This window comes from Talpa occidentalis, unplaced genomic scaffold (genome assembly GCF_014898055.3).
Source record: "Talpa occidentalis isolate TD23 unplaced genomic scaffold, MPIMG_talOcc4v2.1 talOcc4.6, whole genome shotgun sequence".
Taxonomy (NCBI): domain Eukaryota; kingdom Metazoa; phylum Chordata; class Mammalia; order Eulipotyphla; family Talpidae; genus Talpa; species Talpa occidentalis.
Window position 1 is genome coordinate 40692082 of NW_023604972.1, and position 23052 is coordinate 40715133.

The window sequence follows — 23052 nt, forward strand, 5'->3', positions numbered from 1 at the left end:
AGGGCGGCGGCTCCCCGCCGTGACCCTCGCTTCCCCGCCCGGGCCGGCGCGCGTCGGAGGCGGCGCCGAGGAAGCAGCGAGCATGGCCGAGACCTCGCCGCCGCCGCCCTCCGCGGGCGCGGAAAGTTGCAAAGAGGAGCCGGCGCGGGGCGGGGAGCGGCGGCCGGAGGAGTCGCCCGGCGCTCCGGCGCGGGGAGCGGACCGAGAGCGCGAGGCGGGGCCGCCGCCGGCCTCCCCCGCCGGGCAGTCGGAGCCGGACTCGCCGGTGGCCGCCCCCTTCTTCCTGCTCTACCCGGGCGATGGAGGCGCCGGCTTCGCAGCGCGCCCGCCGCCGCAGCCGCAGCGCGCCTGGAGGACCCCGCCGTCGCCGGGCTCGCCTCTGCCCTTCCTGCTGCTGAGTTACCCGGGCGGCGGCGGCGGCAAGCACCGTGAGTGGCGGCGGGGAGGGGGCCGCGGTGGCCCGGGGCCGGCCGGGTTCCCAGCGAGGCGAGGCGGGGGCTCTGGGGGTGGCTCTCGGGCAGCGCCCGTCCCGGGGCGCTGGGGGCGGCCGGGGCCTGGGCGCTGGCCTGTTTACCTCCTGGTCTCCCCAGGCCGCGGGCTCCCGCCCGGCCCAGTCTTCCCGCCCGGCTCCTGCCGGGCGATCCTCTCGCCAGCTCCCCACGTGCTCGCCGGACCCGGTCCCGGGGTCCCGGCCCGGAGCCGGCCCCCAGGCATGGAGGAGGGGGCGGTGCCCAGAGGCCCGACGGCTCCGCGGGCCCGCCCAGCCCGAGGGCTCCCGGCTCCGTTGCAGCCAAGTAGGTGTGGCAGCTGCGCCGCCGCCTCCCGGGCGGCCTCAGTAGTATCGCTCAATTTTTTTATGAGCGTTCACTCTACTCCCGTGTGTATCACAGATCCTCCCCCTGGAAAGGGAAGGGAGATCAGGAACGTGCGCGCGAGGTCGAGAAGGGAGTGTGTGGCTTTGGAAAGGCACCTCCCAGGATTACACTGTTTGGCAGGAAGAGGCCTCCTCCTTTTCAAGCCTCTATCACGGGGACCCTCTGAATGCAGCGCACCCCTTTTTGTGCTATTTTAGTCAACACATGTTTATTGCTACTTGCAATGAGCGCCATCCTGGAGTAGGCAATTTGTATTCAAAGGAGACTCTTGGAATAGAATTAAATTTGGCTAAGAAAGACAGTATCTTGCCGTATTAACATGTGACTGAGGATACAAGGCACAATGTACTGTTTGAGTTAAGAAACAGAAGAGAAACTTGCCTAAGGTGATGAGGGAATCTCTCCTCCCCGCACCTCCCCCAACAGAGAGAGAGAGCTACAGAAATTTGTTTAGCCCCAACACAAAACCTTTTAACTGCTCCACTTTGCCAAGAAACCCTGGCTTTGCCGTTTCTGCCCTGGACCCATCCCCTAGGAAAAGATTCACATTAGTTAACTACTTCCTATGGGCATGTGCTATGGTTATTACAGTTAATCTGATGTGAGTCAAATAGGCCACTTTTCAGATGAGGGTTGAGAATCAGATGATGATGTGATTTGTTCAAAGGAACAGCATAAGAAAAGGAATGAAGCTGAGCCAGATTCCTTGCCTAGCAAGCCTGTGTACTTTAAGAGACATCCAAAGGGGTTCAGGGTGGTTCCTCCTAGGTTAGGGACCATTGATCCTGCTGGACGAAGCCCGTTGTCACCCGTTCTTTAGGCGAGCTCTGACCATTGACTAAGAGTTAGTAAAACCATAGTTTTTGTGTGTTGAAGTGATCTGTGCTACTGTCCAGATTGGAAATGTCTAATTATGGCAGAAATGGGTATAAGCAGAAGAGGTAAAGACAAAACTGTTCTCAACACCACTTCATTTTCTAACGAATATGCTTTCAAGTGTGTTCTTTAAGCACAGCCTCTTTTTTTCTTCCTTAAAATGTTCTGTTTCTCTGTAATCTGTTTATAAACTGTATCAGTATAAACTGAAGACAGTACTCTGACAATTCTTTATAACTCTGTAATGCTTTGGTACAAAGTTAGTTGGCGACTTTTCACCTGTCTTGCAGTATTAGTAAACGTGTGGTGTGATTTGTTATGTAAACACCCAAGGAGAATTTGCCTCCCGAACACTCAAGTTTTAACTCTTGCTAATGTATTTGCCGAAAATGTCTGATGTGTAGTAACTTTGGAGACTGTATTTTAAGACAGTATTGTCTTTTCATTTTAGAAATCTTGACTGTACTCACATTTTAACAGTTAACCTTACATTTGAGTGCTGTAGCTTTGTTGTAAGGGCACTGATAAATGTGAAAACAGCTGATATTTTTTCAGGGCTGGTGATATGAACTATTTCAGTGTAAAATCTTGTAGGATTTAATGTCCATGAAATATTTATTGTGCTTAAATGTAATACGAGAGAAGGTCTCTGGTGTGCCTTATTGGTTTATATCCTTTCTGAGTCTTTGAGTGCTGATGATCTGCTAAGTTGTTAAGATTTCAAAACTTTCTACCATGACCTTTTTTTCAGTTGATTTTTTAAATTACGTGTAACCATGGATTTATTCTTCTTGTGCTGATATTTTATAATACAAAGTACATTGAGTCCAAAGTGAACTTTCCTCTCTTGGGCCACCCCTTTCCTCCCTCTCCCCCCATGCCTTATAGGGAGATACCACTTTTGAGTTTCTTGAGTTTTCCTCTAGAACATTTGCATGCATTCACAGACATGGGTTTATTATTTCATGGGACTTTTCCCCTTTTGGTATATGACAGGAGCTACTTGCATGTTTTGGTACTGTCTTTTATTGCCTTCCTTTAGCAGTCATCTTGTGGATGGACAGAATGGAAGGAAGGATGCACTTTGCCATTTGCAGTTACCAGTGAATATGTTCCTATTAATAGTTATTCTTCCCATCTTTCAACTCCCATAGCTACAGCAAACATTTACGTTCGAGGCAATGCCATACAGATAGCATGTGTCTCTGCCCTTGCCTTTTCTTTTCCAAATACAGCAGTCCCACTCAAAAGAAACAGCTTTCTTTCTGTAATTGTGCTGTTCTGAGATGGAGAAGGCTGTAAGAGGAGGAGAAAGAAGAAAAAGGCCTTGGGAAGGACTAGCGGTGTTACTATGACTACCCACTTCAAAGTCTGCTATCCTTAACAGTGGGTGATTTGGTTGAGTGCATGGAAAGTGCAAGGAATGAGGCATCTAGTAGAATTTGGCTTTCTCTCACAGATGCACTCTAACAATACATGATGTCAGGAAGAAACTTTCTCATTTATGCTATAACCAGGAATGAGTTTTCAAGGGGGAAAAATCAACTTCATGTTCACAGTTTAATATATGTAGACACACAATATACAGTTAAGTATTAATATATATTATTTATAGTCATGCCTGTATTCGTTGAGTTTAGCTTATCGTCCATGTTCGTGTCTGATGTCTTTTTTCATTATATAATAATACTCTTAAAAGTGTTATACCTGGCCTGGAGTTGAGACACATTGGTCAGTTCAGTTGTTGTATGCTTTTTTAATTTTTGAAAAGACACAAAGTACTTTGTTCTGTTTCATAAATACAGAAACATCTGCCCAAACTGGGAGGTAGAGGGGAAGGGTTAAACCATCAGAAACCCGAAATTTTGAGCATTCCCCTTCATTCAAGTAGTTTTTATGATAGAGTGATTTCTGGTTTTTGTGATGATAGGTTTTGGAAATAGAGCAGTGCTCACATTCACAGTACTGTGATGTAAAAATCTAGCCTTTTCCTCTTTTTCAACTGTACTGAGAATGCCAACTGCCATTTTCTGATATTTTAAATGCTGTTTTGTCAATCTGTCAAATGGCAGGTTTAAGCACCCTTAAAAAAGAGGGGGAAAGCCCTCAGCAATGTCGCATCTTCTGACAGTATGTGTCATAGACTAGTGACTACCAGAGAACTGGAGTCAGCCCATGAGAGTATCACGTGCGGGTAGATCCTTTTCATACAGAGCTGAAATGACATGCCATAGCCTGAGCTCCTGAGGTGTGCCTGGAGCTTGCCTTTCTGAGCCCGCTTTTATTACCACTATTGTCTTCCCAGCCAACTTTTCTTTTGCCATCCTTTGTTTGTTTTACCTATTCCTCTGATCTGACATTATCAAAAAGTCAGATCTGTTTCTCACTGACCAAGCAACAATTTCAGAATATTAGATGTCATCTTTGAGTCATGCACTTTGTCTTGCTCTTCTCTTTGATCATAGATTCATTCTTTATAGGCAGAATCTACCCTGTATTTCTGATTTTAGCTTCTCTCCCTTAGCACAGGAGAGGATCCTAAAACATTCCATTGAGTAGCAAATGTTCTGTAATCCAAACAATTATGAATAAAGAATGTGACTTAAGAATATTTTTATGTGCCAGAGAGCTTAAAACGTCTCATGTATGAGTGTCTATCCTTTTTTTAGTGGTTGTACAATGAATGAATTCATGTTCCTGAATAGTCTAACTCCAGAGCTCATCTTCTTGACCATTGTCTCTTCTTGACCTGTCTCTCCCACCTCTCCCCTCAGCAGTATAGTTGAGTAGATCTGCCTGTTCTGCTCCCCACTCTCTCTGGTGAATCCTCTCACCCCATACACCTCTGGCTTACACCCCAGTTCTTGTGCGCATAAATAAATAAATCTTTAAAATAAAAAATTGAAGCTTCTTCCTGGAGTGTGAAGTGGCTCACCATGGGCATTCAGATTCCAGAACCCACCTGCTCTCTCTGCCTCCTTTACAGCCTCCCATGACTGGAACACATCCTGTAACAGGGTGGTCCCCAGGAAAGGGGGAGGTTCCCTGCCCCACCCAAGGGAGGGTGGAGCTGAGCAGGAAGAGGAGAAGCTGCAGAAGAGACTGAGGAAGGAAGCAGGATGGAGCCAGGAGACCTGGAGGAGGCGCATGGAGCCTAGAGACACGTGAAGAAACTGCGCTTGTCTTTTGGTCGTAGACTGGGTGACACAGATGTGGGTGAGACCCATGGGGAGGTGACAATGGCAGTTTTTATCTTGATGTTGATTTTGCTCTTTTCCTTCCGGGCTTGTCTGGTTATTTCTGACCCTTTGCTGTGGGTCCCCACTGGAAGATGCTTTAGACTTGTGGCAGGCTTTGGGGCTTTGCTCTGGGCCAATCCCATTTGGATGGACTTTTACCCACGAGGGGACGGGTAACTTTGGGTGCTTCATTTAGAAACTAGACTCTTTGCCTTACCTGTATTGTTTCCTAGTTTTATTAAAGTTCCTTCCCATTAAAGTCTCATATGTTTTGTGTTGATGCGGCGGATGGCAGAACCCATTTAGAATAGGCAGGTTTGCGGGGTTTGGGCTGCCCCTCTCCCTGTCCTATAACAGATTTGGCGAAAGGGGGAGGTTCCCTGTTACAATCCTACATTGGTGACTCCTTTTCAGGCAGCAGCAAACCTCTAATTCCTTAACATCTAATTCCTTAAAATTTGGGTACGTGAGTAGTGCACCAGAAGAATAAAAGAACTGGCTCGAAATTATATGAAATTATATGAAAAGAATGCTTTTAAAGTTACAAAGTAATGGTGTTTGAGAGGGTAAGTCATGATAGAGTCATGTCCTCTGTGGTAGCCATAGTTGAAGCTCATTGTCTTTCTAAATTTTACCCACCTAGGCTACTGGCCAAGATGATTTTTCTCTCTTCAGAGTCCATCTTAGTGGTTGGCTGTGTACTTGTTCCATACCAAATGGACAGGGCAGCGTGTGTCAGAGGGAGTGTCAGTGGAATGCAGGGTCAGTCTCAGGGGGAGTTTGCCACCTCATAATCCATAGCAGAGGAGAGACTGGCAGACTGACAGCAAGAGGCATTTAGAAAGCAGAAGTTGTTTTAGCATGTTACTCTTTAGAATATCATTCTCTTTAGAATACATCCAGGGACTCTGCACCTTCATCTGCTTTCGCTCACTGCCTTTTCTGAACTTGAAAATCTGGTCATCTGGTAGGAATGCTTAGTAAAATCCTGGCTTATCTTTCTTTGTCCTTCCCCAAGTCCCAAGAAATGCCCCAGCATACCCTTTGCTCAGATTTCCTTTTTACTTTCATTTGCCTCCCAAAAGCATTCATCCATATTGAATTTCAGTTCATGTCCTGATAGGGTTTTGTTGTCTTTTTTCCCAGAACTCTGAAAAGCAAGAGCACTTATTGTAATGATGATAATGACTGATATTTACTGATGGTTTACTTTGTGCCCCGTGCAGGGGAGCGGGAGGAGGAAGCATGCTAAATATTGGCTTGTATTGTTATCTCCATTTTGTCAGTAAAGAAACAAGTGATTTGCCAAGGTTACTTTGATTCTCAGTGGTGCATCTAGGATTTACCATGGACATTCAGACTCCAGAATCACTTGCTCTCTCTGTCTCCTTCACATCCTCCCTTGGCTGGAACACATGCTACGTTGGAGGCTCATTTTCAGACAACAGCAAACCTCTAATTCTTTGTTAGATCTACTAAAGCACTGTTTGCTAAAAATGAATTAATGAGTGAAATTCACAAGTCACCAATTGATAGAGAAAATAGTTATTTATACATGTAAACAGTACTGACTGGCAACCTCTGTGACAATAACTTAGGAATTTCTTTATTCCCTGTAATTGTCTGCTGCCATATTCTTTCTTCATATCCCTAGCATAGAGTAGGTGTCCATGGGTGTAAAATGAATGAATATATTAGTTCAAATGAATAAAGTCTGTGTTAGAATGACTTGTTTGTTGGGATATAAATATAACTTGATTTTCTAGAACTTGGGGTTTTCATTGTTGAAGTAAAAAGAAGAAGGGAAATATACCGTTGCAAGACTATAGAGGGCTTTCAGATTACCTCTGTATACCAAAAAGTGTTTATTGAGTATCTGATATTTAGTAGGTGCTATTTTTAAACAAAAGTATAGTGAGTGTGAAAGCAGGCAAAGTTCTTCTTATGGAGCCATTTGTGACGATAGTGAATTAGTTTCTTTTTAACTGAATAAAGTGAGATAAGAAGTTGGTAAATTTCCTAATGTCCTCTGAAAAAGTAATGGGCAGCTTTCCATGTGTAAATCATTGCCTCCTGCCAGTGATCCATGAAATCAAGGTTAGTTATTAAGGTAGGGGTTATTTCTAATCTTATGCTGGTTAGTATTAACAAACAAAAAGACAATGTATTGTAATAATCCCAGTTTGTATTTGTTTCCAACAAAAATGATAACTGGGCTTCTCAGGTATAATCATTTCATAGTCACTTTTTATCATCCATTTTTTAATGTATTAACAAATATCTACAAGGTAGTAACAAACCCACCATGTGTATATATCTGAAATTGAAGAAAGCTCAGCATCAGAGTTGGACATAATAGACTTTGGTTATGAGAGAGGGAAGGAAGTGAACAGGAAGGAAGCAGGAGGAGGGACTAGAGCAGGGGAAAAACTCATGATCATTCAATTGAATAACCATAATTTAGCAAAAATGTCTTTCTGCTAATGTTGTAAAATTTCTACCAATATCATCATGATAAAGAAATTTTTTTTTTAAGATTTATTTATTTATGCATACAAGAGCTGGGGTACAGGCCAGAGATACGGGGATGGTGAGAGGATCCACCAGAAACAGTGGGAAACAGAACAGGCAGACTGACTGAAATACACTGCTGAGGGGAGCAGTGGGTGAGACAGGAGAGGTCTGCCACGCCATCTGGGTTTCTCCCTGGCCGGCAAGGGATTGAACTCGTGCTACAGAGTCTGAATTGCTTCACAGTGTCGTGCTTAACCCCTTGTGCCACCAGGGAGGCCCAAGGAAACCTTTTTTTTTTTTTTTTTTTTTTGCTTAAGGCAATTCATGAAATGGGAGATTTTGCTTGTTAATTTGTAAAGCTGTGGTCCAAGAAGCCTTGGGAACTTTACAAACTGATTTAGTTGCGCAGACTGATAAATCTAAGAAACACCATCACAGCCAAAACAGGAACTAGGTAGTAGGAGAAAACTATTAAGGAAATAAGCTGTTAAGAAGAATGACATGGGGCCTCCCTGGTGGCGCAGGGATTAAAGTCTCAGCACTATCAAGCTATTGTCAGTCACTGAGGCATGAGATCAATCCCCAGCCAGGGAGCTAACCCACATGGCACAGCAGACCTCTTCTGTCTCACCCACTGCTCCCCTCAGCAGTGTGTTTCAGTAGCTCCACCAGTTCTGCTCCCCACTCTCCTTGGTGAATCCTTCTTCTCTTCCCGCCCCCACACCTCTGTCCTGTACCCCAGTTCTTATATGCATAAATAAATAAAAATAAAACTTTAGAAAAAAAGAATGACATGCCCAGAAGAAATCTATTTCTGAGAAGTATGTAAACTATATCATTTAAAATTTTAAACATTAGAAATAGCCCAAATGTTCACCAGCAAAAAAATGAATCAGGAAATTATTCATACTACAATAGAATAATACATTCTAATACAGCAATGAAAGGGATAAATTATAGCTACATGCTACAATGAGGGTGAATCTTAGAAAATAAAATGTTCAATAAAAGTTTTAAAAGGTTATATATGGTATGAAACCATTTATTTATTTATTTATTTATTTATTTATTGGTTTTTTTTTTTGTTTTTTTTTTTTTTTAAGATTTATTTTTATTTATTTATTTATACAAGCACTGGGTACAGTCAGAAGCGCGGGAGGGTGAGAGAATTCACCAGAGCCAGAGTGGGGAGCAGAGCAGGCAGAAGGACCGAAGTACACTGCTGAGGGGAGCAGCGGGCGGCAGGAGAGGTCTGCGCACCATGTGGGACCCTCGTCAGGTGGCTGGGGAGCAGCTGGGGATCGAACCGGCGCTGCAGAGGCTGTGGGCAGCTTCGCAACCCAGCGCTCAACCGCTGCACCACCAGGGAGGCCCTGAAACCCTTTATTTAAAGTTGAAAAAGCTGGGGCCTTCCTGGTGGTGCAAGGGGTTAGGAGGCAATCTATGAAGCTGACTGCAGGCACTGCAGCATTGCAGCACGAGTTCAATCCCCAGCAAGGGAGCAACCCACATGGTGCAGCAGACCTTTCCTGACTCGCCCTCGCCCGCTGCTCCCCTCAGAAATGTATTTCAGTCATTCTGCCTGTTCTGTTCCCAACTCTGTCTCTGGCAAATCCTCTCACCACCACCCCCACGCCTCTGGCCTGTACCCCAGCTCTTGTATGCATAAAAATAAAATAAATCTATTTTTAAAAAAAAGTTGAAAAAGCTGAAGCTAAATATATTATTTAGGCATCTGTATGTTTGTAACAATATTTTTAAAATATGGTAAAGAAGAAGTTGCGTTAAGAGGGGAGGCAGAAATTCACAAGCGAGAAGGGGCTCATGAATGTACGTTGTTGGTCCATTTCTGCAGGTGGGCACTGGTTTCATGGATATTGGTTATATTTTTTAAGGATTAAAATTATAGGGCTTCCTTATAATTATAGGGCAAAGGGTTAAGTTACAGCACTATGAAGCTATCTTCGGATGCAGCGACTGCAGCACTAGTTCAATCTTCTGGTGGACCAGGGAGCTGACCCACATGACACAGCAGACCTGTCCTGTTTCACCTACTGCTCCCCTCAACAGTGTGTTTCAGTCAATCTGTTCTCTTCCCCACTCTGTCTCTGGTGAATCCTCTCATCCCTGCACCTCTGGGCTGTTACCCCAGTTCTTGTATGCATAAATAAATCTTTTAAAAAATTAAAATTATACATTGAAGTTTGCTATTTAAAAAAGTTCTAAAATGAGTCATTCTAGAAAATAATTCCCCCTTCATTTATCTTTTCACTTCCAGATGTATGAAGTATTCCTAATATATCCAGTTGAGTGCATAAATGTGGAGGGAACTTTAGTAAGGTTTTTAGCTAGTAGAATAGCCAAGTAAAGAATTGGATTTACCTTTTGTCAGCACACAGCAGGAAATATCTAGCTGGGTTCTCAGTTTCTCAGATAATGCCCACTTACTAAAAACCTGAACTAAATGTTTAAATCAAACTGACTAGATAAAAGATATGGTTTGTGAAGCATTAAGGTGTAAAAATTTCCTCTTCATATCTTAGATCTGTTGCAAGTTCATGAAGACCTTACCTGTTATTTTGTTTCTTTGTATTTTCCATGAGTAAAATTTTTATCTTTGGGGTAGAGTGCTGAAGTTACGGAATATCAAAGAAACCAAGGGAGTTTGGGAGTATCTAAACCAGAAACAATTTGGAATTCCAGATCTGCCATTTGCTATTTGTATGATCTTGGGCCTTTGCTTTCTCTGTGTGTAAAAAGGGCATAATAGTATCTATTTTACAGGATTCTTGTGAGAATTTGATATGGCATTAATAAAGCATCCAATAGTAAATAGAAATTCAATAAGTGATAACTCTGTTAAGGGATAATTTTTCCACATTGAATAACACGGATGTTGGTGATAACAAATCTGTCTTTGTCTTCTAATAGTAACAGCTGAATACAAATACGTTTTATGAGGAATGTGACTTCTGACTTAGCACTGTGAATCTTGTTTGTTTTGGATCAGTTATAAAGTGGAAAATTCAGGCTGTGTAAGCCACTAAAACTGCTAGAGTTCAGATCATCATCTTGGACTTGAACTTCACATAGGTCTTTTAATTCTATTTTAGGACCACAGCCATCTTAAAAATGTGTGCCATTATTCGCATGTGGAATGAAGTGAGAAAATAGTTCAATACAGCTTATAGTTAGTGTGTTTGTGAGGGGGGAAAAAGAATTAAAAAAAGTTCAAGGTTTGGATGTTTTCCTAATGACTAAATATTATTCTTATATTAAAGCTGATGTGTTTACTTAGTAAAAACCCAGTAACAGAGATACCAATTAAGCAATATTTAGAGTTATTTTTGTTAGTCTTCCACAATAGTAAATTCATTGCTTATGAACAGTGCATAATCTTTCATGCTGAAGACTCAAGGGTGTTTTCCTGAAAACAGGTATAACTTAGTGGAAATACAGGTTTTCCTGCCCACCTACAAATCCTATTTCTGAAACACTGCTAACACCTCCTCAAACTGATAGCAGTGGGAAACTCAAGAATAACCAGTGCAGGTGGACTTTGCGTTCCATGGAAAAATTTTAGTTGTTTCTGGCTTTACTCCTTGTGTTCTCTGCCTGGAGAGAAGAGGGTTCATTTTCCTGTCTCCTCTCTAGAGATAAGAAGACTTAGAACGAATGTTAACCAAGTTTCTTCATTTATTGAAACCTGCATGTTCTTGTTGTGCTGGTATGTTGTAATCAATCCAGAGCTCCTGTCCTGGATTAGTAAATGTTTATTGGGTGTTTGATGCAAAGATTGTTTGTCATGGTTTGAAACGGACTGAACTCTGGTATTATTGAACCCTAGAACATGCAGATTTATTCATATATTAACTGCTCTATATTTTAGGAATGTCTCAGTGACCTAGAGTTTTGATGTCTTGTGTACAGATAGGTAGGGCTATTTGCTACACTGGTTCCAAGAATTATTCCGAGTAAGTTTGACTTAAAGTTTTAATGATTGCTTATTGTGTTTTGAAATGATCCTCTCTTACTGCTGCATGCTGGATGAGTGTTCAGTATGCCATGTGCTTTCTCTTAGTGAATATTGAACAAAAGAACAAATGAATGGATGAATGAATGAATAAATAAATAACTTGCATCCAGGTGTAAGATAATGTTGGAAGGATTTAAGTAGAAATGAATAAACCTCTATTTTATTTTCCTTAGTAACTTGCTGATTTCCCCCAATTATAAATACACATATTATATATGTGTGTGCGTGTGTGTTTGTGTATAAATGCATTCTTAGCTTACACTGTACCACTTTGCCTTCCAACAATATGAAAATGCCTGTTTACTTATGGAATCTGGCTTTTAGTGTTTCTTTGAGCTCAGTCTCAAATTAAGAAGACATATTTAATGATTTTCAAGAAAAAATTATTTCTTCCAGTTTTTCAAAATTAATGAATCAAGGTATGCCTCTGAAAAGAAATCCTAGAATGCAATAAATCATCTTGAGATTATTGCTCAAAGTTGCATATTCCTCCTTAACCCTTAATTTTTTCCCTTAAGTGGGAAAAAAATTTTGTTTTTAATCATCCAAAACATTTTCACAGAAAAATCCATACCATCCCTATCTCTTTGTTATTCATGTAGCTCAGAGAGCAAATACTTAACATTTCTGCCACCATTCTATAAATGCTTGATATAGATAATATAGGTATGCTTGAGGTATGAGTGAGTCGGTTGGTTGGTTTGGGAGAGTATGACAAGTGCCCTTCTGAAGCTCCTGGATGGAAGAATTTTTTTTTAAAGATTTATTTTATTGGGCCTCCCTGGTGGTGCAAGGGGTTAAGATGCAACCTATGAAGCTATCCACAGCCACTCCTCCCACTCCTCTGACCTGTACCCCAGTTAATTGTGTGCATAAATAAAAAAAATCTTTTTAAAAAATATTTATTTTATTTATATTTATTTTATTTAGCTGAGGTGTAAGCCAGAGTTGTGGGGGGGGGGCGGGGCAGTAAGAGGATTCACCAGAGACAGAGTGGCGAGCACAACAGGCAGATCTACTGAAATACACTGCTGAGGGGAGCAGTGGGCGAGACAGGAGAGGTCTGCTGCACCACCCAGAGATCAAACTTGTGCTGCAGTGGCTGCAGGTAGCTTCATAGTGCTGAGACTTAACCCCTTGCTTCACCAAGGGAGTCACAATGAAAGAATATTTAAAATACAGCATAGCTCTGTCTTCTAGATGCATAATCCATGCCTAATGCAGAAACCTGACAAACAGCAACCAGCAACCTCATTAAGAGGGGAAATTGCTACTGATCAGGAAGGATTTTACTTTTTTAACCTTTTTTTTTTTTTTGCACCTCTGTGCAGACTAAAAAGTCAGTTCTTTGTTCTTGGAGAAAGAACACAGTATGATAAATGCCTACAGTATGATATTTAAACTGAAAATCTGCTTTGCCTTTCTCAAAACAGCACCGTTAGCAGAGTAAAAAAAAAAATAGTTAAATGTATAAGAATAAAAGGAAAAGTTGACTTATACGCTCATTAATCTATTGCTTCTTTATCATCTTTGCTATGGAGCATTTCCTAGTATTATTGCCCTTCTATGAGCTAGCTCTCCTATCCCCAAGTAAGGGGAATTGATGAGGATATGTTCATTGTGTTATGTCTGATCACAGTTTGACTAGCACAGTCTGGAAGTGGGTTGTGCAGGATGAGAGTGAACAGCCTAATTGCTCTTCCTGCATCAGCAGCATCTATAAAGCATCCTGGGAATTGCTCGCCCTACGTTCAGAGCAGCTGGTCACATGAGCCTGAATTTTCAGTTCAGTTCATTAGTCAGCCATTTTGGTCAACACCCTGCTTACTGCGCACAACCAATCCTATTAGAACTCAGCATCCCGGCTCTGAGCAGATCCTGGAAGTGATTTCTGCAGTTAAAGATTTTTTTAGACTAAATTGAAAGTATAGGTTTATTTCTTGTTCAGTTTTTTTCTTTTGTATTTTTTTTTTCCTGCACAAAGAAGGAGGATTTTTCACTTATTCATGCAGAGGCCAGTTTTTTAAAGCCTGCTATGGTGGCATAGGCTGGCTGTACAGGATTTCAAGCCTATAGCTCAGCTGAAAAAGAAGGGGGTAGGGAAGGGAAGCTAGAAGAAGAGGAAACTGAGAGAAGACAATCATCTTATTTTGCTAAGTGGTAGGAACTGTCTGAGAAAAGATAGTATAGAATTGTTTATCTTAAACAGTTGGTTCTTGTGGTTTTTTTTTATTAACCTTCCCTACCCCTTTTCTTAAAAGCTTTGTTCCAGAGCTTTGGATTTGGGGGGTTTGGTGAGGAGTTTTTATTTTTTTTCGTGTGTGTGTGTGTGTGTGTGTGTGTGTGTGTTGTGGTCCCAGCTGAGTCATCATGTCTGCTCTGACGCCTCCGACCGATATGCCAACCCCCACCACTGACAAGATCACACAGGCTGCCATGGAGACCATCTACCTTTGCAAATTCCGAGTGTCTATGGATGGAGAATGGCTCTGCCTGCGAGAGCTGGATGACATCTCACTTACACCTGACCCAGAGCCTACCCATGAAGGTATGGTCAGACTCTGTCCACTCATATCTCACCAGCATTCTCATTGTTTCCATGGGCTGGGAGGCAGGAGGAGGTAGGAAGGACCCATATTCTAAATTATTAACAACCCTGAAGACTTTTCATCCTTATCTACTACCCAGATCCCTTTCTCTCCTTTACTGACAAAACAAATTTTTTTTCTGTGCTCCCTGAGATGTGCTTTCAAAATATGCAGGTACTTGCTAAGAGTTCTTTGTCTTTATGCCTCTAATGAGAACATTTGCGGTCACTTATAATACGTGATCCTAAACAATAATGGAAAAACTATTACCTTGATTTATATATTAGAATATTATAGAAATTGTAGTGATTAATAAAGTTAAAACAACATGACTGTAATCATAGGATTGTACATGATAGAATTGAAATACTCAAGGTGTATCTTATCAGGTGTGATGTTAAGATTATGACATCTAGAAATCATTTGGTAAAACATTATCATGTATTTTGATAATATGGATTATTAGATGAGAAAACAGTTTTATATTTAGCACTGTTTAATGAATGTAGACTCTTTTAAGATCATAATGCAAACACGATTAATAAGGTAATCCCTACCCATGGGATCTATTGGCTATTGATTTTTTAATGTTATTTGTTGTAACTGTGATGACCCATTTGAAATTTGCACTGTCAGTCTCGTTTAAACTTTTGTGGTCTCTTGACTCAAGACTTTATCCAAGAATCTTTTCTAAGTTATGAGAGGTTTTCAGCTTCTGCCCGTAAATATCTTAACCCAATACCATAAAGCAGAGTGTTAATTTGAATCATAGCTATAAATTGTTTTGTTTTTTTATGTAGTGGCCTCTTAGCTAGTGTTTTAAACAGTGAAGGCAGAAATGCTGTCATATGGGAGAAAGTCTTCATAAATATCTAACTGATGATTAGGATAGCTGCTGGACAGAAGTCATAAGGTAAATGGCACATAGTAGATCATGTTAGGAAAAGTGATTTCTGTCCTTGACCTTGTGTTGGAATCTTATCATGGTTCAGATTCACCCTTTATGTCTGATAGGGGTTTTGGTTTCCCAGTCAGACTTAACCTTGAGAAAGTTTTAAAGAGAGTTAACATCACAGAACACAAAACAGTCATTTGGGGTGTCTTTAGGGGCATGTTTAAGTAATTTTTAAGACCTTTGAGTCTTTTCACAGTTGATTGCCATTTGGACAGCTTCTTTTGGCTCTAAATGTTGATGTGCACAAATGTTAGGAAACATTAACTGTAATTTCATACAATACCAGCACTGTTTAAAACAGTCACCAAATCTTTCGGAATCTATAAAAAAGAACAATATTTTTAGAAGGATACCATGAAGTCTTTTAGCAAATGCCTTAGTTTGCATGTTGTTTTACAAAAATATTTTCGCCCACTTTGAAAGTCATGCGATATGAAGTGTTCCCTTACTCGTAAAATCAGTGTTCATGTCTCAAAAATAATTTTTAACAATTTTAGTATTTGATTATGTGTTTTTTTCTGAACAAGAGTCCTATGAGTGAGCAAAAGTGAGCTCTTTGGTTCATGTACACATTTATAGTGATGCTGTTTAAATTCTTCATGGAGAAATTTGTGACAGAAAATACATGAAACCTATAATTGAAGAGATAAGTGGCATATGCTTTGATTAAGGAAAACAGACAAATAGGAGGTTTCCAACATGTTACAATCAATTATAGAGAATATGGAGAAAAATAGGGAAATACAATGAATTCTGGAATTTTGTCTTAAATTGGGCAACAGAAGCAATAATTTCAAATGGTTAGAAATGAAAATAGTAAAAGAAAGCAAAGAACAGGTAAGCAGGTTTAATGATAGGAAAATGATGTAGGTTTAATGATAGGAAACCAGATTGTGCTTAACAGGGCTTTTATTTCTTGCTCCATTGGCTAAGTCTGATGTCTGAACAGTCTCTTGGACCAAGAAGTGTCTGCTTTAATGTTAATATCAGTGACAATTATTAGGTTTAGTTTTTCTATCAACATTTAAGTGGTGGTCGTCATGACAGTGATTTTGTGAATCTTAACCTTTTTGACAAAATGGAGCACCTGTGCCTGGACAGATGGTAGTATTCACAGAATATTTCCTGGTAAATTCATAAAGGGAAAGACATCTGGACACACAGTGGGGCCCCTTGAAAGAAAATGGGCAAAAAGAATAATGTATCCTCTTAAGATAATAATGTAGACTGGTTATGTATGGTCTCAGCAGTAGAAGTTTTGTTTTCTGAAAACAGAGTTCTGCCTCTCACTCTGCAGGCCACAGTGGAGGCCAGTGTATACTAGAGTTTCTCCCTAGCTTAACACGTAACTACATGGGCCTAAAAGCAGCCACTTCATTATTTCAGTGCTTATTGATGGTCAAGGAGATGTTCTCTTTCTCCTTTTTTAAAAATACACTTTTATTTAAAACTAGAAGCAAATCTCCAGCAACAACTGATTAAAAATATATTTCTCCGAAAGACCATGGGATTGACTCCATAGGAGTCATAGGGGAGGAAAAGATCCTGGAAAGGTTTCTTTTTAAAAAAAAAAAAAATTATTTATTTATGCATACAAGAACTGGGGTACAGGCCAGAGGAGTGGGGGTGTGAGAAGATTCACCAGAGACAGAGTCGGAAACAGAACAGGCGGATTGACTGAAATACACAGTGTGTGAGTCAGGAGAAGTCTGCTGTGCCATTAGGTTGCTCCCTCGTTGGGGCTCGAACTTGTGCTGCAGTGGCTGCGAATAGCTTCATAGGTTGCGTCTTAACCCCTTGCACCCCCAGAGAGGCCCCAGATTCTGAAAAGATTTCATCAAGCAAATGAGTCTTGGGCTGGACCTTGGGAAAAGACTAGGTGACCACCAGACAGATATGGGGTGCAGGTGGTCCATTGTAAACAGCACCCAATGAACTGGTGGAACTTGAGTATAGCAAGCAGTTAGGTATGATAATTGCTTGATAGTAGATTAGGAGGATTAAATGAAATGATTAATGTCAAGCATCCTGTTAAGGTTATTTGTGTTTTTATTAATGGAGCAATTTGAGTCTACAGTTTAAGCCACATTCTTAAATGTATTACCATTTTAATATGTATTTCTGTTTTTATGCCTAACCTTCTGGGGCAGTCTAAACCAGTTCTTTACTAGATAAAGATGAACATTAATAGCTTAAATTTCTGTCTGAGCATTGTCCTTTCTTGTGCCTCAATAAACAAGAAAGTAATTGGTTAAAAATAAAGCTGTTATCAAGAAATACTTGTGTTCCTAACCTTTTAAAAATAGAGAATCCAACATTGAGAGGTAATGCACAGATAATCAGTTTAATAAATGATAGAATTTGGTTATAAAGACAGCTGTAGCTTTGTGATTCCTTTTTTGACTTAGAAAATGTCCTCAAAGACAGTGAGACAGACCATAAAGAAATGATATATTGAATAGACACATTGAGAAGAGAACCTTTGCTCAAGTCTTTGAGGTTTACTGTGGACAACCGTCTATGAGGGAAAGCTTCATACATGCTGTTATTGCATAACAGGGCAGTTTCCCCCTTGTCATTGCATTTGCCTTAGTCTTCAGTTAGAATACCTGGCATTTATACTGTCATGTATAAAGAAATAGCTTTCACAAAACGTCTGAGTATAGTAATGATACTGTACTATATGCAAGGAATGTGATTTGATCTGTCAGTTGGTCAGAAATATTTATTAGGTATCCCTTAATGAAAAGTCTATTTCTAGGGACGAAGAAACAGATAGCCCTTACCCTCAATGATTTCATAGTCCATGTAAAGCATGCTAGAGGCTACTGTAAAAACAAGTGTAAACCTACTACATAGTTGCCAAAGGACAATCCTGCTTCAAAGCCATCACACTGAAAGTGACCACATTTCCCATATGACAGCATGGATGTATGTTTGAGATCAGGTTTCTCCATTCCATTGGGGAGTAATCTATTGATGTGATATAAGTGAGGAAATATCCCCTGAAAATGAAATGGTAAGTGTTACTTAGTGACTGTGGGAGAGAACTCCTTTGGCATTTACTGATGTACTTTTATTCATTAATATCACCGTATGCTAGTGTAGTCCCATCCTATCTGAGGATTGCATGTGTTTTAGTAAAAAAAGTGCATGTCCCGGTGGATATTTTGTCAGGGGAAGCCAAATGATTGTTTACCGAGATACTTAACAGTATGAAGTCATATCATGCATAGTCTAGTACAGGGCTTCTAACCTGGCAACCATGATCCTAAAAATTTTATACACACACACACACATACACACACACTTTTCCAGGAAAAAAAATACTTAGTGTGGTTTGAAACCCAAGAGAAAAAACTGAAATGCTTTAAAAACTGCAGTTTTTATCATAAAATCACCCTGAGCCCTTCATTCAACATATATTAAAGTATCCCTCTGCTATTTTACATCCCACCCTAAGCTAGGTCCTAAGGCTACAACACAGCGAATAAGCCCATTCCTGGGTATTTTCTGAGCTTATTGTCAAGTATGTCTGAGGAGATGCTTCAAATAACTGAAATGGTGATCAGTGCACTGCAGTTGTTTCTACAGTAGGGTAGATGCAGAGCCAAAACTCTAGTCTTAGGCAATTCCTGGGAAGACTTCCAGTTAAAGGAATGTTTGAGATAAGACCTAAAAGATATGCAGGAGTTACCTGAGCATCAACTGAAGACATGGGGTATTAGGGGCAAGCGGTAGACAGACAGCACTTGCAGAGAGCCAAACACCAGAACTGAAAGATTTTTTAGTATTTATTTTCAGTTCCTTTATAGGTTTCCTTTCCAGTAAATTTTCATGTCTTTAAACAGAAACATTAATAAAAGCACATGCTCCACAAAGGACAAAATGTTAGGAGTGATGATGAAATAGCAATTTTTTTTCCTCCTCTGTTTGTACACATTATTCTTTAACATTAAAATCTGAAGTGAATAAAACAGTGAATAAAAGTTCACTAATTATGAGTGCATATATTTCTTTACATGTACAAAATCATACAATATGTGGGTTTTAATAGTCCTTTTGTATAGGAATTAATAGGAATCATTTCTCCCAATTAATAGAGTAATAGAACTATTACTATTAATAATATATACCAGTAACATGTAAATATGTGATTAGACTTCCTATTTTCATTTATTTATGTAATCCAACCCTTGTCTTTTTTAATAATGTATCTCTTCCACCAAAAAAGATATAGGCATACAATGCTCAAAAATCCGTAAGTGAAATCTGCATTTAATCCTCAATAACCTTTTGAGCCAAGGTAGTGTTACCCCCATTTTACAAATTGATGTTTGGGGATGCAGTAGGTGGTAAAGCCAGGATTCCAACTTCAACCCTCAATGCAGCCCTCCTGTACCAGAATTCAGTGAGCACAAGTGTAGCAACAGATCTGCATGTAATCAAGGACATCTTACCAGTCTCTGGTGACATTTCAGGCAGTCCTGAACACAATTGAACACAATGTTGGCCAGCCTGAGCTGGCCAATAAGCATTCAAATGAGACCAAAAATACGTCATTTGGGGAATGCTTGGTGACTGTCATCAAGTAAATTTTAGACCTTAGCTATTTATCTGCTTGTTTTCTTATTCCTCTCTGCAATCATTTTTTTATAAAGTGCTTGAAAAGCTTTACATAGTTGCACAGACACAGCCACATAGCAAAACGGCACACTGCTGAGACTGACCCTGCTGGCAAGTAGCACCTCTATGTGCTAAATTAAAAATGTAGAAAATGAATTGAAAACTGTGGTAGCAAGAGTGCTCATGATTATGGAGTATTTGAAATAGTAATTTTTTTATTTTATATATTTTTACATCATTTTTCATTTTTGCACAATTTATGTATTTTCATCTTGGTTATATTCCCCATACAATTCCCACCCCCCTTATTTTGACCCTAATCCTTCTCCTTCCCCCACCCCCATAGTGTGTCTCTGGTTTATAGTTGCTTGTTGATTTTGATTTTTATGAAATAGTAATTAATTTTTACTATTTAGCTAAGCTTCTTGTGCTCTCATTTGGGTAATTTTATTTGTTCCATGTTTTTCCAAACTCCTTGGTAATAGTTCCCTATTCCAGCAAGGCCGTTGATTTTGTACTCTAACAAAACCCTAATATTATTCTTAACATTATTTCTCCTGAGAGTCTTCAGGCTGACATTAACTAAGGGAGGGAAAGGACCCTTGACTGCCTTCTCTAACAAGTCCAACTCTCTCACCCCTTGAATCCTTGGGTACTGTCTGCCTCACTAGATTGAAACTGTGTAGAAATTTCTTTGGGGGAAAATTTTTCTTCTGTCTCCTTCAGAAATCTCATTGTACCATGTACTGTTTAAAGTGAACTTGTAATGTACCATAATACCAGAAAATAATTAATTCATTTTAAAAGAAAAAAATTTTAGAATAGTTTTCCTCTATTACGCACAATTTATGGTTTCTGTGGGGTTTTTTTTTTTCAAGTATTTCATATTCCTGATTCACTGTATCTTATTTAGAAAATAGAAGTTTATATCTTTGTATAATATTCAGTGTGAGTGCAAGTATGTAAAAACTAGGAGAGCATGACTTGTGCTAGTAGGAGTTTATATTGGCACGCCTTTTTGGAAATTGCTTTTTCAATGTGAATCAAGACCTTCAAAAGTTAATTCTCAATAATTATATCAGACATCCATCCTAAGGAAATAATGAGAGTTAATAAGCAAAATTTTACACATTTATCACAGTGGTATGATTTATGATAACTAAACTTTAAAGTCAACTTAAATAGCCTAATAGGAAAATAATTCAATAAATTGTAGAACATCTGTGCTATGCACACTAAAAATGATACTGTGGAAAAATAGTTAATGGTATAGAATATTGTTTAGAATGTAAGTTTAAAAAGCTGTTCCCAGCTGGGACTACATCAAATTAAAGAGCTTCTGCACAGCAAAAGAGACAATAACAAAAACAAAGAGAAACCCCACCAACTGGGAGAACATTTTTGCACCCAACACTAATGATAAAGGACTGATCACAAAAATCTGCAAAGAGCTGATGAGACTCAACAACAACAAAGAAAATAATCCAGTCAAAAAATGGGCAGAAGAGCTAAAAAGAAACTTCTCTGAAGAGGAAATGCAAATGGCCAACAGGCATATGAAAAAATGTTCAACATCACTTGTCATCAGGGAAATGCAAATCAAAACTACCATGAGATACCATCTTACACCAGTGAGAATGGCACATATTAAAAAAACTAGCAACAACAAATGTTGGCGAGGGTGTGGAGAAAAAGGAACTCTTCTGCACTGTTGGTGGGAGTGCAAACTGGTCCAACCACTGTGGAAAGCTGTGTGGAGATTTCTGGACCTACTAAACATAGAGCTTCCATATGATCCAGCAATTCCACTCCTAGGTATTTACCCAAAGGACACAGAAACATCAATTCCAAAGAACACCTGCACCCCTATGTTTATAGCAGCACTGTTTACAATAGCTAAGCTTTGGAAACAACCCAAATGCCCAAAAATAGATGACTGGATCAAGAAGATGTGGTACATATATACCATGGAATATTACTCAGCATTCAAAAAAGATAAACACATGCAATTTGCAGCAACATGGATGGCGCTGGAAGGGATCATGCTCAGCGAAATAAGCCAAAAAGAAAAAGAAAAATACCGGATGGTCTCACTCATAGCAGGAATCTAGAAAACTTAAATAAGGGACCAGGAAAATGAATAACTATAAGAAAGTGAAAATCAAAATCAACAAAAAACTATGAACCAGAGACACTTTTAAGGGGGCGGGGGCGGGAGGGGAGGGATTGGGGTCAGAATGGGGGCGCTGCAATTGTATGGGGAATATAACAATAAAATTTATTATCTAATAAAAAAAATAAAAAAAAAATAAAATTAAAGGATCAAGTGCAAAAATAAAATAAATAAAAAAAAATTAAAAATAAATAAATAAATAAATAAATAAATAAAAAGCTGTTCCCCCAAGTCACATTTGCATGTAGGTCTCAATTTATTTTAAATGTAGGTGCACATATCCACAAGTAAAAGAAAATGTACCAAAAATGTAAAAAAGTAATTAAGTAGTTTTTATGGTGCTTTTCATATTTCTCTATTTTCCAGATATTCTACAAAGGACATATAACAATCATGAAAAATGGTATTTTAATATTTCTATTAGACTTTTGAGTTTTTCCAGACCAGAGACCTGTGTTTTCTGAGTGTCATGATTTCTTCTCAGTGCTGTCTGGATACTGCTTGCAGTGCACAAGGGCTGCCCACAGTGTCTCGACTTAGATCTGTTTGGTAACACCTTTGATTTATTCCTTTCCTAAGTTTCAGAAATAAATCTAAGTCATTAGGCTTGTGGGTTTTTTGTTTGTTTGTTTGTTTGTTTGTTTGTTTTTTCCACAGAATCTTGTTACTGTCCTTTCATTTTGCTGTAGTCTGCCTCCTTTTATAGTCTGTCCTTGGTGCGATTACTGGAACTTTGTTGCCATGAATTGGATTAGCTTTGCATTCAAATTGCCAGATTCTCCAAATTGTGATTACATGTGCATAAGGCGATCTTTGTGAGAAATGAGACAGTTGTAGTTTTTAATACCATCTCAGAACACTGGCGGGCAAAGTTCTTTTGACAAAGTTCAGCCCTTCTTGTTACTCTACTAAGAAAAACCTGGGTAATCACCCTCTCAAGGTAAGTTTACTCACCTGCCTCCAGGATTTTATAAAATCCTAACTCTGGCAGAGAAATATCAGTAGATTTTCACTGGCATCCCAATTCCTATTTATGCCACAGAAGAGCTACATGATGCCTGTAAACTGACCATAAGGTACTCTCCCTAAAATCAGCTTTCTCTTTCCCATTTCAGATTTACTTTCAGTTTCATTAAGGAGACCAACTCCTTAATACTACTGCACTGGTGT

General features: G+C 39.7%; 2 protein-coding genes across 10 annotated transcripts in view; one reads left to right on the forward strand and one right to left on the reverse strand.

Annotated features, from left to right (window-relative positions):
- The window catches only part of JCHAIN (joining chain of multimeric IgA and IgM), a 52190-nt gene extending 51511 nt beyond the window's left edge, over positions 1–679 (reverse strand). The window contains exon 1 of the mRNA XM_037529907.2: positions 575–679. The gene's annotated coding sequence lies outside the window, so the exon portion shown is untranslated. The remainder of the gene's footprint in view (positions 1–574) is intronic.
- RUFY3 (RUN and FYVE domain containing 3) overlaps positions 83–23052 on the forward strand; it is an 80067-nt gene continuing 57097 nt past the window's right edge. Inside the window, exon 1 of one of the 9 annotated variants that reach the window (XM_037529904.1) lies at positions 83–428. In XM_037529904.1, coding sequence (XP_037385801.1) covers positions 83–428 — 346 coding nt within the window. Of the gene's footprint in view, positions 429–13296; positions 14089–23052 lie in introns of those variants that run through there. The other 8 variants (XM_054688196.1, XM_037529901.2, XM_054688195.1 and 5 more) reach the window with 8 other exon arrangements.